The sequence below is a fragment of the Sebastes fasciatus genome, chromosome 22 (genome assembly GCF_043250625.1).
Source record: "Sebastes fasciatus isolate fSebFas1 chromosome 22, fSebFas1.pri, whole genome shotgun sequence".
In the NCBI taxonomy this organism is placed as follows: Eukaryota; Metazoa; Chordata; class Actinopteri; order Perciformes; family Sebastidae; genus Sebastes; species Sebastes fasciatus.
The window spans coordinates 15,013,299-15,030,537 of NC_133816.1; the positions used below are offsets into that span (position 1 = coordinate 15,013,299).

Below are 17,239 nucleotides of genomic sequence, written 5' to 3' on the forward strand. Positions count from 1 at the left end.
CTTGCTGAAGTTCAAACCGAGCATCAGAATGGGGAAGAAAGGGGATTTAAGTGACTTTGAATGTGGCATGGTTGTTGGTGCCAGACGGGCTGGTCTGAGTATTTCAAAAACTCCTGATCTACTGGGATTTTCACACACAACCATCTCTAGGGTTTACAGAGAATGGTCCGAACAAGAGAACATATCCAGTGAGCGGCAGTTGTGTGGACGGAAATGCCTTGTTGATGTCAGAGGTGAGAGGAGAATGGGCAGAGTGGTTCGAGATGATGGAAACGCAACAGTAACTCAAATAACCACTCGTTACAACCAAGGTATGCAGAATACCATCTCTGAACGCACAACACGTGGAACCTTGAAGCAGATGGGCTACAGCAGCAGAAGTCCACCCGGTACTAGCAAGGTGTACCTAATAAAGTGGTCGGTGAGTGTAGGTATATTCAGACAGACAGGAGAAAAATAATGTGTTTTTTTTAGTAGAAACCCAAAATACAAGTATAAACCTTAAAATGAGCATGATATGTCCCCTTTAAAGTGGTTGTGGTATAAAACATAACCTTCGATGTGTCAATTTCAAAAACGAGGGCATAAAGGATAAGTTTTTATTATTATTATTTGTCCTGGAAGATGATTTTTTTTTTCTGTCTGGAAGCATTTCACTGATTTCAGTAAGGAATAATGCAATGTGTAAAGTTGAGGGAGTGGATTATAATTTGAGTAATTTCCAATCGAAACATTTAAATCACCGCTTTTGTAAGGAACAGAGTGTGTTGCTTTGACTCATTCACACATTTCTTATACGACAACTCGGTGTGTAAAAAATCTCACTTTTGTCCCCTGCTGATACATTCATGTAAAAATAAGATAACACAAGCAGAACTCTTTGGAGACATGTAAAAAGAAGGCATACAGTGTGAGAACATGAAGCACTTACAGTTTCCTCACTGTAATTATGGAGGGGTAAAGGCAATAAATTAATAAATAAAAAAAAAAGAAATATAGCAGAGATCCGATAGGTGTTCATTTAGGATTGTGTATCAGATTGAGGGCCAAAAATAAAATCCTAATCCAATCATATGAAAAGAAAAAGAGTTTAAATAAAGATTCTGCGAAAAAAAAGGTGTATTGAAATTCAGATCTACTGTACACCAAGCCATCCAGGTGCTTATGGTAGATAAGGTACGTTTAATTGCTATGTCCTTGTCAGTGTTTAAGAGACAATTATTTATTGAATTGTAGCAAACACAGCCAAATGTGTAGGTTGATGCTCGTAAAAACACAAAACAGATGAATATATTTGGTCCAGCGCTAATCTCATAAGTAGTTTTGAATGCGAATCTACTGGTAGATTACTCAGTCAAGCAGACAAATCGCCCGCCAACACAGGATTTTCGATGTTCCTTGAAAACACCTTTTATAGCCTGTAACATTTTTCATGTAAGATTATGATTCACCGTCTTTGATTTTCCCTTGGCATTTAAAGAAACGTCAGTAACTGGCCTGATATCTTGAGTGAAAACATTTATGTAACAGTAAAACAAATGCCTACTTATATATTCACACATAACCACATAGGGCGGGGAAAAAAATGGCGATTTAAACCATGTCCCATTCCCATAGCAGTAGTTTTATATCCAATGTGACACAGTTTGGCCCTGTTTACACTTCTCATTTCATGTGTCTTGTATCAAGATAAAATCCAGATGTGATTTAATTCAATTTTATTTTGCACTTAGTCACATATGTGCATTTCCATCCACAGATTTTGTTTTGGAGCCGTTTTAAAGAGGCGTTGATTCATGGTGTTTTGGAGGCTGCAGCTTGTGGTGCTGTTAAATTATGCTTCATAGTGAGAGGTGCTTCATATGCATTTATATCAATGAGGGGTAGAGTAAGAAACAGAAACACTCTCTATGTGTGATGCAATACAATTCAACAGCATCATCAAACTACATCCTCCAAAAGTGATCATACAGCATTAGGGGCCGTTCACATGTTGCATCTAAAAACATGTGGAAAACGCCAACCGTGCTCATCCTTTTATCCAAAGTGCTTGGGAGGTTGGGCTCCTATTGCGTCTGCCGTTACAGCTAAACAGTACACTAAAATCTGTTTCTGAAAACATTTGAGGCGAGAAATAGGCAATACAGTAACAGAATATTGATTCATATTTGATCAGCGCTGCCTAGTTTGAGTGTTTGATCTGAGTTTCGCGAGCCTGCTGCCTTGCGATGGACGGACCTCATTTGCACAAAGTTGAGGTTGAGTCATGATTATGCAAATTCAGATATGGCGACTGGTCAGTCAACTTGCTGTGCCTGATCCGTCATGCAACACTCTGTCGGATCTACCGCTCTCCATAGAGAATGAATAGGATCCGTCGACTTCACGTACGTCAACGGACTTGGTTGATCTCCACCATAAGACTAAACTAAACAAAGTCAAAACAAAGACAAATGGATTTCCTGCACCGTAAATCCCTCACAATACCTTTACTGCTCGATTTGTCTGTTAACTTGGCCGGAAAGGGTGAAGCAAGTAAAACAGCCTGTGGGACAGATCATAAAGCTCTGGCTGCACTAAAATGATTAACTTCTCCTCCATATATTTACCGCAGACTGATATTTATGGAAGAAAGAAACGATATCTGCCGACTGTGATTGGTTGTTCCTAGTCACATGACATGCGTTGTGCATTGCTGGGTTCCAAAATTGTAACTATTTTTTATCTCGGGGCGCGGCCGTCACGCTCTGAAAGATAGGAGCTTGGCGGCGTTTGGGAATGCTTTCCACCTGCCACGCGTCTACATTGACAACAATGGATTTGAAGGTGCAAAAAACACACAGCATATGAATGGCCCCTTAGACTGCATCCCTTTGAGCTTGGTGTACCTAATCTCTCCAAGACAGATGCATTTACACCTTTTCAACATCTGGCTAGAATGCATCCAAAACCGCCTTCCAAGGTAGTTTAAGCAATCAGATATCAATGCATCTTGGCTGCATTTATAGTTGTATTTTTTTGGAATCAGAAAGCTACCCGATCCATACAAAACCCATGTAGTTTCTAAGTGTAAGTGAAAATTCCCAAGTACCTATGCCGAGTACATCAACCTGTAGCACTGGAGTGTATTCAAATTAAAATAAAAGTTTGATGAGATTACACTTGCACACACATAAAAAAAAAACTCATATAAACCATTTGTCGTTTTCCTATGTTGGGTTGTTTTAATTCCTGCCAATTGGACTTTCTTTGCATGATTATATCGTCCGTGCATTGTGGGTAATGTGGTTCTTCTGTGGAGTCCGTGGTCTGGTCCCTCTGTTTGCTTTGCTTTCAAGGAATCTCCACTGTGTTTCTCTGCAACCCTTCAAAAGTCCCAAATGAGGCTCCACAGTTAAGGTGGACTTGGCTGTTAAGGTGCTTTCTGGCTCCAACACTCCTATTAGTCCACCTTAACAAGTCCCCAGTTAAAGGCAGACAGTGCGGTATGGTTAAGATCGTCCCAACAAGTCCATATCGGGTCAGTTAAGCTGTACACGTTGTCTCATCCTGCTTAAGGAGTCCATTAGGAACTGGATGGGTGATGATGCTTTTGTTATAGTGCGGTATTTAGCAGAATGATAGTGGATATAACCATGTAGTCAATGTCATTGAGCTCACTGGAGGCCTAAATTGCTTCAGAGAGAAATAATGTGGTCTCTGGCAACAAAATCACAGCTCCAGGAAGGAAATCAGTCTTCCCTCATTAAATCTAGGCCCTCCAGGACTCATCCTTTGACCTCTGATAGTGGAATGTGGAGCAAAAATATCAGCACCCTCTTGTTAACGAGGGTGCCGACTTAACTTTTTTAAAAATTATATGTGCTAGGAGGATGTCGGACAACAACGTAAAAGTGATCGTTTCGTATGTGATCATGTAATTGCATATTGGAGGAGAGGAGAGGATTAAGAAGTAGTGGGAGGCGAGGTGAAGGAAGAGATGATGGGAGAAAGAAAGATTAGTCTCATTGTGTTTTGGCGAAGAACCAGAATGGATCCTCTTTCTAAGGCCTTTCTAAGACGTTTAGGTAGGGATTTTCAAGCAAGAAGCCCGAACCCAAACTAAAGGAATTGAGTCATGGGAGCCCTCGCAAGTAAATGAGCATCTGTGATCCTTCCTTTCCGAGAAATAAAACGTATACAGAAACGGGCACAACCCTTCAGCTATCCACCCACGTCCGAGGTGTTCGTCTCCGTGTTGTACCTTCATTGAAAGTCCTCAAACATCTCCTTCTGTATCCAGTCTGAACAAAGAACAACAGAGGGCTACCAACGGTTTCAGTCAGAGGGCTGACACCTCAGTCCGTCAGCCGCTCTCCTCTGAGTCCTTCCTGGATCCCTCCTCCCTTTTCACCTTCAGATCCCTTCCCAGATCAACACAGACAGCGGCGGTCACTCTTGGTCACTTCCTCCGACGAGTGAACCACGTTGGGGACAAACCCGCTCTTCACGCCCTCCCAGCCCTCCTGGATTGTGATATCGCCGGACCGCACCAGGGCAAAGATGTCTCTGGTCAGCTCGGTGAAGGCGTGCTCCACGTTGATGGCGTCGCGGGCCGATGTCTCGACGTAGCGCATCCCGTACGCCCCTGCGAGCTTCTCTGCTTCCTGGCGGGTCACCTAGAAGATCAAAAATGAGATGAGATGAAACTTCCCCAACTGAGCAGTCAAGAGCTAGTAGCAACCGGATCTCACTCCAAACTCGTCAAGTATTGCCGCTTGGTAAGTGCCCCAGGGCATCGGATACCGACGCACCCTTTAGTGACTGTATGCCATGCACCGGGCTTTCTACTATCTCCAATGTAAACCCACCTGCAGCAATATCCAACGGTCAGAACAAGTGACGCAGTATTAATAGCAGGTTCGCTAAGGGTGGTGGATGGGTCAAACAAACACAGGACTTTCAACCAGGAGACCACTATTTGTAGCCCGTGTGAAACTAAAACATCAGTCGTTAATCACATGACTCGTTAGTATTGTCAGTCCCGTGAGTAGTTAGTCAGTGAAGTTAAAATCAACCACGACCATTTCCTAACCCTAACTAAGTGGTTGTGTTGTCTGTTCCTGTGAAAACGGAAGTTTATTTTGAAAGGACACCATGTATGTAACATCATCATCATCATATATTGACACGCCGTCCCTTACACGTCCAAAAGTAACGTGAGATGTGTACCCGTGCGTCCGTCTCCGAGGCTGAGAGGCACTGACCAAGCAGCGGTACTTGACGAGTTTGGAGTGAGAATGCGTTGCTAGTAGATGTAACACAGTAGGACTTCTGAGATCTTAAATCCAGACCTGGAATTGGCTGCCAACTGTCCTTTTTCAACCAGACAGTCCCAGGAACTAAATGCAGGGCGTTTTCAAACCAATAGATTGTTTGCTTTGGTCCGAATCAGTGGATGAGTTTTAAGGTAAACATTTTGCATCTTCCCCTTGGTTCGGTTTCTTTCCACACAAAAATTCAAGCAACCCAAAATGCTGCACTAAAAGCCACGTTGAGATCGCTCACCCTTCTCATTGGTTGGATTAGAAAGTAAACCCAGGAAGTAGGTATTGAAGAAAGGTCCTATCTGCCCAAATAACAAGACAGCAACATACTTTGTTGCTAGTCCAGGTCAGACCTGATTCATTCTCCACCTAGCTGCCGTTGATTTTGTTCATTTGCATCTCAGTATGCAAAGTGCACTTGACTGCAGGACTCGTTTAGCTCAAACTTGCAGAGTGAGCCTCGTAGTTGGGTTTGGATGGAGGTTGGTTCGTGTTCACACCACAAACAAACCATTTCCTTTGTGACTGGAACAAGACCACTTCCCTTTCAGGATCAGAAGGAAGAGGCTAAAGCGGGATTTATGCTTGAAGCAAGGGTCGTTAGCGTCCACACGGCCAAAGTGATGTCACACCATCAGACATGGCCCTTTGCAGGAGTATAAAAGATTCAAACGTTTCCTTGTCATGATTCCACCTCAGCTCATGTTCATGCGACCGTCCTTGTGGAAAGTAGATGGGAAACTTTACATAATTTCCATATTCGGTTTGAATACTGCTCCTACAACATTGTGTTATGAGTGTAGACACAGTGTGTTTTTTTGCAGTGTCATCCTGTAAAGTCTAAATTTCAATAGTGATATTTTTGCTTCCTGTCTGCCAGCTGCCCCGAGAGAACTGAACAAACAATGACGACTTGCCTCTGATCCAAATGTGTGCTGATCTAAATGTGAACACGAGGTTATTTTTAATGCTGCAGACTTTGTGAAATTGCATATTACGTAACGTTCAAAACAGCCACTATCCCCAGTAACATATTTTGTTGTGTTCACTGTTATGCTTTACACACCTGGCGCTGTGCCTCCAGGTCACACTTATGGCCCACCAATAGGAAGACGATGCTGTGTGGCTGGACGTGGCTGCGAGCCTCCTCCAGCCAGTCGTGGACGTTCTGGAAGGAGCGGCGGTTGGTGATGTCGAACAGGAGGAGCCCGCCTACAGAGTTGCGGTAGTAAGCCCTGGTAATGGACCTGCAGAGGTTGCAAAAGGGAAGAGGAAGTAAAGATCTGAGCCAGATGAAATTAATTTGTCAATTACAATAAACGGACTGTTTGCGAAGCCCTGACCTCTTAGTACTGTACTGCTGCTGCTACACCTGTCGAGCTTTCCAGTCGTACATATATGCAATTGCATATCAGTCGTTTGCATTTGAACTGCAAAGATAGCCTATAGCAATCTCTCACAAAGTTAGTTTTTATCAAGAACATAGAAGACGGAAACAGTCTTGTTCTCGTCTTGCAGGATAGAACTAAGTAGTCCTATTTCGTATGATAGTATGATGAGGAAAAATGCAACATCAACTGTTTATTTCACTTTAACATAACCCTATTTGGCTGCTTAAGCCTATACTTGGACACACAAGACAGTTGACAAATGTATGCCCTATAGTGTTTGTATTTTCAAATTGTATGTTTTCACTTTTAAGGCTTTTAGGACGAGGAGTAACCTGCTTAACAAATCTAATGCTATCTCGGTTTAAAAGATTGGCTATGGTTGCTGGAGTGTAAACATCCAAATCCGATAAAGTAACACTGTGTACAACAGTAAACTAGTTAGCTGGACACGCCGAACGATTGCAGCTTACAGCAGACAAACACACAGATTAATGAGTTCCTTACACTTTTGCTTGTGGTTTTTGGTTTTGGAAAGTTTAACCTCTCTGTTCAGGATCAAGAGAACGAGTGATAACACACATTCAGTGAAAGGTATGATAATAAATCCAGCGGGGGGGAAGCTAAGCAGAGGGAGAAACTGATGACAGGAGGTGTGATAGAAAGACCCGAAGCAGAAGTGATGGAGCCGTCGGGTGACGTAGCTGAGAAGTTGGGAAGAAATTAGATGTAGAGAAGATGTGACAGTGTGAAGGTTTACACCTTAAATGATATGATCTGGATAATTTTGCTGGATATTGTGAACGGTTTTGTTTGTTTTGATGATTTAAATAGCAAAATAGATTGATTTCACGCAGGACAGATGTTCCATTATTGTATAATATCGATATTTTACAACAAGGAAAGTGTGTTATTTAAAAATAAATATCCTTGGAGAGCAAAATAACACAAATATAGTATAACACATAACACTGAAATACCAGTCAAAACATTGTATTATGAGAATTAAAATGCTTAATTTTCTAATTACCGGCCTTTTTTTACAACCTGTTAAAACAAAATGTGCTCATTTCCTTTTAAACCAGAGTTTGAGTTTCCAGTTTTTGATTTGAATTAATTTGCTTTTTAATGTCTCTTCACTAATTTAAACTAAAAATATGAAATGGAACATATCAGCATTGCCAACGCGCAAAGCATCTACAATGAATAACTGTACAAACTTTGATATAATATCAATATCAACCATTAAAAGTTAAAACTAGACTTGGTGGTGTTTGATTTTACTAAACTGACACCGCAGCCTCGACTGGGAGGAGAGCTGCTGCTAGATTTTGACAAGACGTGACACCCTGCATGCACACAAACACACACACCAACCCCCTTATGATGCATTTTATCTTCCCACAGTGTCTTCACCAGCAGAGAGAACGTCAACATATATATATAACGAGGAGGAAAATTACAGACTTGAGGCAGAGACGGAAAGAGAGACGTGTCGTGAAAGAGGAAAGAGGAAAGAGGGGAGGATTAGTCGACGGAGAAGATACAGTAAGAGAGGAGGAGTAGGTGGCGAAAACTCAGAACTGGCGAGTGATTCATTTGATTAGACACACACACACACACACACACACATAGCCTATTTTAGGAAGGAAGGACAACACAGATGAAACAACCATGACTAAGAGCTGCGTCGTCGACAAGGAATATGAGGTGGATTCAGCTCGGAGGCCGTCCACTCATTCATAGGAGCAGGAAAAAGACATTGAAATCGGTACTTTGCTTAGCTTATAAGGATGTATATGTACTGCAGAAACCGAACTAACCTTTTCAATTATTTCCAAACAAAGCACCGTTAACGTCGACTCAGCTAGTGCTGGCGTTCAGATTATTCATAACCTTATTGATTAGCTTCAAGACTAGTTTACGTAGGTAACCCCACGTCACTGCAGGACGCAGATGGACCCACGCTTTAAATACTTTACCAAAACGGCTACAGTATATGAGTCAAAATGACAACATGACAGGAAGTGTGTGCCATGATGAGGACATAGGTTGGCTTCATTTTTGTTATTGTCAGTAAATCCCACAAACAGATCGAAACCAACTTGTCTCTCTAAACTTTACAACTTGTCAAACCTGTCTGACGTTCATAAATCTTTAAAAACAACTCACAAACATGTAGATTCAAGGTTTTAAAAAGGCTGAGTAACAGCTGGACCCATGCTGTTTGTATCAAATGTTACTCTAACAGGAGTTAACAGTGGTCTTAAATTCATATCAAACAGCGAAAATGATCAGATCATAGATTTATTTGATGCTCGTGATTCAATTTGTTTTCTGATTTGTCCTTTCGGTCTTGGGAGGGCGGGATGTGTTGCCGTGGAGACACTGATCAATCACGCTGACAGGTGAGACTAGTCCCCATCTGTCAGGATGTGTGTGCAATGTGTGAAGATGCATTTTGGGCTATGAGACGTACACCATTCTGGCTGTTATCATATTATACCCCTCTACGTACTGATGGGGAAGTATTTGCATTTTACACGTTTAAATGCAAAAGTGAGGTTTTGGGGGTTCTGATTCGTCTGGCGTGTGCTTACGTGACCTTATATGATTCCCAGCATAGCTCCGCCTACTTTCCAGTTGAGCAGAGATCCAATCAGCCATTATAAGTGAAAACACCCCTGAGGGTGTGCGGAGCCTTTAAGTTATTTCCCCACAGTCTGTATATGGGATATAATATCTTATGTTGTTATGGTAATGTTGAAAGTTTCTCCCAACATGTCATTAACACCAGTTAAAATTACTACTAGGTTTATTTTAGAGGCAGAATCGTCCGTTCCATTCAAATTTACACTTGCGAATATCCGCTATTAAGAGCACTTTCCTGTGTTTACGTATTAGACACAACCCCTCCAGTCATTTTCTCTGCTTGTATCACCTCGAACCTCATTTGAATAACTGCTCTTTCTCTTTGTGCGGGCAAACAAATTACTCACAGGTAGCAATTCAAGTTTTGAGACCTCCAGGCTACGTCGTTAAACTCTAAGTATCCCCCTAACATTAGATACTAATCTACCAACTTTTTTTAATTAACAAAATACATTTAGACCTTTATACTGAGATATAAACTACACAATTTCCTTTATGTCTTAAGAAAGAAAAATACAATTTAATTTCTATTGATTGACATATTTCTTTTACAATGTTTTTGTCTGGTGATAGCCAGATAACTAATCTTCCTAATTTTTTAATAATGTTCTTTGTTGATCACTATGAGAGAGAAAAAATCTATTTGTTCACTTCCATAAAGAGGTCAGAGGTCAGCTACGGGTCTTTCCACTTTCACTTCTGTAAAAGCAACTCTTTTCCAATTAAATATCCACAAGATACGAGAAACATTTCACCCCGGATGACTCTTTCAGTTCCCAAATAAATCAGATTACAAGTGGTGAATCACAAGTTCCTTGTTTTCCTCAGTTTTGGAGACATTTGTGGTTGTGGTTTCTGCACTGCATTTCCCAGAGATCACTTGTTTAGTCTCAAAACTCTGACGTGTTTTCCGTGACTTTTCACCTTAACTAGTTTCTCTTTGTCAGCCAACTGCTCGTGCTGACTACTCAGTTTTTCTCTGTGTGTTAACGCGAAATAAACTGCTGTTGCCGTAACATATAATGCATTATACCTCCTAATTGTACACCGCTGACTTTTAAACCAGATAAGACAGCAGATGGTGAAGCTCTCAAAAAGAGTTTTCTAAATTGTTTCATCATCATTTGTCTTTTTCTTCCTCAAGTTGTCGCTATATAGAAATATTACAAAATATTACACAATAATGGCCAGTGGTGGAATGCAACTAAGTACTTCTATTCAAGTACCATTTTGAGGTATATGCTACTTTATACTTACTCCACTACAGTGTAGAGGAAAATACTGAAGTTTTTATTCCACTACATTTATTTTTTTATTCATTATCTAATTGAATATGATATATTTATATGGATTAAACTACCCAATATTCAATAATATAATATATATAAATACCCAATATGTCAATAGTTTACATTAACTCAACCTCAACAAGCTACTAATTATCCAATGTTATTATATTGTATACTTACATCTACAGCTTTGTATTTATGTCTATACAGCTGCTTTACATTACGTTTTTACATTTTAACTGCACTCTTTGTATGTATATAACTGCACCTTAGTCATTCATTTTTATTCCTGTATTTATTTATTTATTACGTGTGTGTGTATATAGAGCCAATACAACTCAGCAATATCTGATGTGCAATATCTTAATGTTTTTATAGGTCAAGCAAATACATTTATGTCTATACAGCTGCTTTAAATTACGCTTTAACATTTTAACTGCACTCTTTGTATCTACATAACTGCCCATTAGTCATGCATTTTTATTCCTGTATTTATTTATTTATTTATTATGTGTGTGTGTATACAGAGCCAATACAACTCAGCAATATCTTAGTGTTTTTATAGGTCAAGCAAATACTTTTTTTTTCTAGTTTTAATTTAATTGCTATTTTAATGTTGTTGTACTCTGTGCAATGACAGTCAATTAATTGTATTCTATCATATTCTGTTCTATAATATAGAACTGAACAGGGTCATTCTACATAAGGAGAACTTTTACTCTTAGTAATTTGTCTTAAATCTTTTACTTGAAGTTGAGTATTTTTTACAGTGTGGTATTGTTACTTTTACTTAAGTATCTGAATACTTCTTTCACTTTTTTCTCATGGCAAACTAACAACTTCTCCGTGAAGAGGACCTGCTCCCTATTAGATATTAACGACTCATTCTAAGATGACAAAAATGTATAATTCTTATTTTCAAGTGATTATACACTAAAGAAAACATACTTATTAATATTATATCTGCCAATAGATGCCCCTAAATGCTACAAGCTGTAGTGTCTGAATACTTCTTTCACTTTTTTGTCATGGCAAACTGACACCATTTAGTTACTGGAATATTATAGTAATAGCATGATGTAAAACTCTCTGATCTTGCAGTATATAAAACTCAGTATAAGCCACACAATTTAATTGATATTTTAATTTTGTTGTACTTAATTTTATTCTATTCTATTCTATAATATAATATAGAACTGAACAGGGTCCAGGGAAATTTTACTTTTAGCACTTTGTGTACATTTTGCTAATAATACCTAATTACTTGAAGTGGAGTATTTTTTACAGTGTGGTATTGTTACTTTTACTTAAGTATCTGAATACTTCTTTCCCTTTTTTCTCATGGCAAACTAACACCATACATTACCATGTTTTATCACACAATTTATTTATACATATATAGTAATAGCATGATGTAAAACTCTCTGATCTTGCAGTATAATATATAAAACTCAGTATATAAGCCACACACAGCCAGCCAGCTATTGTCTCACCTGAAGCGCTCCTGACCTGCGGTGTCCCAGATCTGCAGCTTGATCCTCTTGCCCGGCTCGATCTCCACCAGCCGGGAGAAGAAGTCCACGCCGACGGTGGGGTCCGACACCTGGGCGAAGCGACCCTCCGTGAAGCGCCGGATCAGACACGACTTACCCACCGTGGAGTCTCCGATGACGATCAGCCGGAACTGATAGAGCCAGATCGCCTCCATGACTTTGGCTGCTGCTGCTGCTGCTGCGCCTGTCTGTCTGTCTGTCTGTCTGTCGCTCTCACACCGGTGCGTCTGTCTGTGTGGTGTAGGCGCGTGCGTGTTCGTGCGCGTGCACAAGAGAGAGAGAGAGAGAATTAGATTATCCCTCTATATATATTTTTTTTTTTAATAATATTCCTAATATTTGATAGTAGTAATCAGTGGTGGTATATAACATATTGTAACAAGTGAGATTGGAAGTGAGGCTTTATAAAGCAGGTGTAAGTGCTATATATAAATACTGTCAATCCACAGAGAAATCCACACAGCCCGTATTCAGAAACTGTGCTTTTGAAACAAGCCGTCAAGACTACAGTACATTTGTGATGTCACAAATATACACTATATAGTTTTAAAGGGACTGTTTGTAAAATTTCAGAATTGCTTGTTAACAGCGACACCTGTGGCCGTTAAGTTAACGAAAGTCAGCATCGGGCTAGAGCTTGCTCGCTCTAAATAGACATGAACGAGCATCGCTCAAAACAGTGAGGCGACACACGACAGCTAAAACCACAATATCACTCTATATTGCTTGGCAGTAATGTTAGCTGACCAGACGAAGGTCAGAGACTCCGGCCCTGCAGACCAAAGCTACGGTCTCCCCCCGCGTCCTCCGACCGCGGCCAACACTGTTTTGCAAGACGGGCTTCACTACATATAACTCTGGTGCTTCTGTGTAGTTTGTGTTGGAGTCTTGTCTGAACAGCGTAGCCACACGCGAGCGCGCATGGGACACCGACCCGGATTGATTTATACGTGTAAGAAGTTACAAGCAGTCCCTTTCTCTGTAAAAGTCCACCATGAATAGCTTCAAGCCTTTCTATAAATGTAAGGACTTTACTATTGAATACAAACACTGAGAAGTCATAACACAATACATGTTCCTGGACTAACGCTCCCTTGTTACTGAAATATAACCCTTTAATTGGCTGTTTGCCGACACCACGCACACATAACTGTGCTTCATTGTGTTCAGTGCGTGATTCAATTAATACCACGAGATATGAGAGGAAATCCTCTTACGCTTTTCTCGTCACTCGATGGCGTCAAGTGATGTTTTAATACGCCTGCTTTCTGGATTATTGGTTGTAGCCTAATGCTCTTTTTGATATGAGGCTCTGGCATTTCAATGTGTGACCTTCCAAATAATTAGACCCTCAGTACACCCTTAAAGCTGGCTTGTTTGCATTTTGGGACTATAGTAGCATTTTTTACTTTCACTTTTTACAATATGGGACCTTTAAGTACATTTTGCTGATATTTCTGTACTTTTACTTAGCATTTTGAATTGAGAACTTTTACTTGTAGTGGAGTATTTGTAAAGGATCTTCTTCCACCACTGCCTTTTTATTAGGTCAGAAAGAAAAAAAAAGCAGTAGGGTTTGAGGAAATGAGGAAGTAAATCTCAATATAACTCAAGGGTTAAGAGGATGATCTTCTGATGTAAAATAAGAAGAAATGAATGTGATTTTAAAGGCTATATTGTCCCCATGCACTATACATCTTTCCACTATATACTCCCAGACCAGGCCATCATGGGGCGGGCAGGGAGCCATGCAGACACATGCAGCCTCCCATCAGCCCCTCAGTGTCTCTGTGGAGTCAGGTTGCGTAGCTCGGTCGGTATGCAAACATTAGTGGCCCAATCCCTGGTGAATAGCAGCCTGCATGGTTAAGGCTCTCACACCGGATGCGTTGGGGGCAATTTAGAGGGGTCCAAGATATCATATATCCAACATTTACAAAAAAGCTGTCACACATCTCAAATATAAATATATTCATGTGGGGGCTTTATTATAATAAAGTAGTTTTAATGACATTATGCTGTGAAATATTTGGTTTTCCAAACTCAAAATGTTGATTTTCCAGCATATTTGCATATTTTATGATCAGGATGGAGTCCAGACTTATAAAACGTCTTATATAGCAGATTGTTTTTACTGCAGGCTATTATTAGACCAGACCATAGTGCACATCATGACTGAAAAATATAGGCCTACATCCCAACAAAAAACTGCCTACTTGGAGCAGGAGTGGACTTTATAGGACAATTTGGAGGGTCCAGGGTATCATGTATCCAACATTTAAGAAAAAAGCTGTCACATCTCAAATATAAATATATTCATGTGAGGGCTTTATTATAATAAAGTAGTTTTAATGACATTATGCTGTGAAATATTTGGCTTTCCAAACTCATTTATTTTCCAGCTTATTAGCATATCTTATATGTAGAGAATACAGATCAGGATATATATATATTTATATTATGTTTATTTTTGTTTATAGCTTATTTTGTATATTGTATATTGGTAGAAATTCATTTTTTTTATTCTTATTTTATTCTAACGTTTTTATCTATTATTTTGTTATTATACTGTTTGACTTCTATATATATATATTTATATCATGTATATTTTTATTTATAGCTTATTTTGTGTATTGTATATTGGTAGAAATTCATTTTTTTAATTCTTATTTTATTCTAACATTTTTATCTATTATTTTGTTATTATACTGTTTGACTTGCACCAACAAAACCAAAGCAAATTCCTAGTGTATACCTCTTCTTATAAAACGTCTTACATAGCAGAGATTGTTTTTTACTGCAGGCTATTATTAGACCAGACCATAGTGCACATCATGACTGAAAAAAATATAATGCTCTCTTTATAGGAACCCACTTTTTATGCTGATTAATAACAGAAATACAGATTGTAAATGGTTAAAAAAAAAAAAAAAAAAACAGCAGCCTACTTGGAGCAGGAGGACTTTATAGGCCAAAATGGTTGTTTTCCTTTGCACCGTTCAGGACCAGGCTGATGTGGGCTCCATGGCACCGACGAGTCTGGTCTGGATCCGACAAAAAAGCCTCAATGTTTGTCTTGGAAAAGCCTGGAAACAGACGCTGGTGCACAGCAGCATGCAGGCCTGGAGTCTAGGGCTGATATTTCCTTGTTGATGTCAGGCCACGATGATGAAAAACGCACATCCAGAGCAGGTGCAATCAAAAGAAAGACACGAAAAAGAAAAAGATGTTGGTGAGGTTGCAGGATGCTCAATGTCTGTCAGAGAGAGAGAGGGGGAATCCCGAGGTATCACTTCTGTGTTTGCTGTGTGTTTGTGGGGTTTTTCGCTTGCTGATGAAATGGCAGCAGCAGCAGTAGCAGCATCATATAGCCTGACTCATCCCGCATCAGTACCACTGCCGTAAAGCACCGTGGAGAGGCGCAACACTGAAGGAAAAACACTATGGAGGTTAGGGGGTGGAAAAGAAAATAACTGATCAATCATTAGTCTAAAGCAGGAGTCAGCAACCTGCAGCTCTTTAGCTCCTCTCCAGTGGCTCCCTGTGGATTTATAAAAAAATAAATGAATAACTGTTTAATTTTATTTATCTTTGTTGTAGGGCTATGGTATGATGGAGTATTAGGGCAACATTGAGGAAAAATAAAGAAATCTGAGATTTCGAGAATAAAGTCATAATATTATGAGAATAAAGTCATAATATTACGAGAATAAAGTCATAGGTTTACTAGAAAAAAAGTAGTAATATTATGAGAATTAAGTCATAATATTATAAAGTAGTAATTTTACGTGTTATTTTCTTTTTTTCTCGTAAAATTATGACTTTATTCTCGCGATATTACGACTTTTTTCTAGTAAAGTTATGACTTTATTCTCGTAATATTACAACTTTTTTCTCGTAAAATTATGACTTTATTCTCATAATATTACAACTTTTTTCTCGTAAAATTATGACTTTATTCTCGCGATATTACGACTTTTTTCTAGTAAAGTTATGACTTTATTCTCGCAATATTACGACATTTTTCTTGTCAAGTTATGACTTTATTCTTGTAATATTACGACTTTTTTCTCGTAATATTCTGACTTTTTTCTCGTAAAGTTATGACTTTTTTCTCGTAATATTATGATTTTATTCTTGTAAAGTTATGACTTTATTCTCGTAATATTACGACTTTTTTTCTCGTAAAGTTATGACTTTATTTTCGTAATATTACAACTTTTTTCTCGTAAAATTATGACTTTATTCTCATAATATTACAACATTTTTCTCGTAAAGTTATGACTTTATTCTTGCAATATTACGACATTTTTCTTGTCAAGTTATGACTTTATTCTTGTAATATTACGACTTTTTTCTCGTAATATTACGACTTTTTTCTCGTAAAGTTATGACTTTTTTCTCGTAATATTATGATTTTATTCTTGTAAAGTTATGACTTTATTCTCGTAATATTAAGATTTTTTTTCTCGTAAAGTTATGACTTTATTCTTTAAATCTCAGATGTTTTTTCCCTCAATGTGGCCGTAATACTCCGTAGTATATTGTCTCTTTGTCCCTAACTGCATTAAACTTAAATACTATATACTTAGACTATAATCTGTGTTATCTTCATCCCAATGCTCAAATGTTTTGCGGCTGCAGACAGATTTTTATTTATTTTTTTTGCCTAAAATGTCTCTTTTGATACTAAAGGTTGCTGCCCCTTGGTCTAAAGGAATAATAAGAATATTGTGAATTTTTTTTTAATTATTATGATTAGATGTTGTAAATAATGGTGGAATAAAAAATAGAAAGTATGATTTTGGGTCTGCATGTGTTTCTTTAAATAAGTAAATACAAGATTAAACATCATATAACAGACGCTCTAATTTAGGGAAATAATATTATAGTGATTTTTTATTAATACCATGTTTGTTTGTTTGTTTATTTATTCAGTGCAACGAGAGGGAAGCTGCACACTCACTGCTCAGTGCGCATCAGTGCGCAGGCGCGGAACTGGACGAGCTGCATGGTGGGAGATGTAGTTTTTTACACATGATGCAGCGCCG

General features: G+C 38.9%; 1 protein-coding gene across 2 annotated transcripts; it reads right to left on the minus strand.

Annotated features, from left to right (window-relative positions):
* Positions 1 to 915: 915 nt before the first annotated feature.
* On the minus strand, positions 916 to 15,603 carry rab39bb (RAB39B, member RAS oncogene family b). 2 transcript variants are annotated; one of them, XM_074623531.1, is made up of 4 exons: positions 15,137 to 15,603; positions 12,129 to 12,419; positions 6,373 to 6,553; positions 916 to 4,658 (listed from the first exon to the last, which is right to left on the minus strand). In XM_074623531.1, the coding sequence occupies exons 2-4, from the start codon at positions 12,341 to 12,343 to the stop codon at positions 4,413 to 4,415; spliced, it is 642 nt and encodes a 213-aa protein (XP_074479632.1). In that variant the 5' UTR covers positions 12,344 to 12,419; positions 15,137 to 15,603; the 3' UTR covers positions 916 to 4,412. The 2 variants fall into 2 exon arrangements, with proteins under 2 accessions (XP_074479632.1, XP_074479633.1); XM_074623532.1 differs by having other exon boundaries at positions 12,129 to 12,392; positions 15,137 to 15,251.
* Between the last annotated feature and the right edge of the window lie 1,636 nt (positions 15,604 to 17,239).

Excerpts from the sequence above, each read along its gene's own strand:
- rab39bb (XM_074623531.1), bottom strand. The coding sequence starts at position 12,343 with ATGGAGGCGATCTGGCTCTATCAGTTCCGGCTGATCGTCATCGGAGAC. Across the intron at positions 6,554-12,128 it reads GCAGGTCAGGAGCGCTTCAG|GTCCATTACCAGGGCTTACT; the intron begins GTGAGACAATAG and ends CAACCTCTGCAG. Across the intron at positions 4,659-6,372 it reads ACCTGGAGGCACAGCGCCAG|GTGACCCGCCAGGAAGCAGA; the intron begins GTGTGTAAAGCA and ends TTGATCTTCTAG.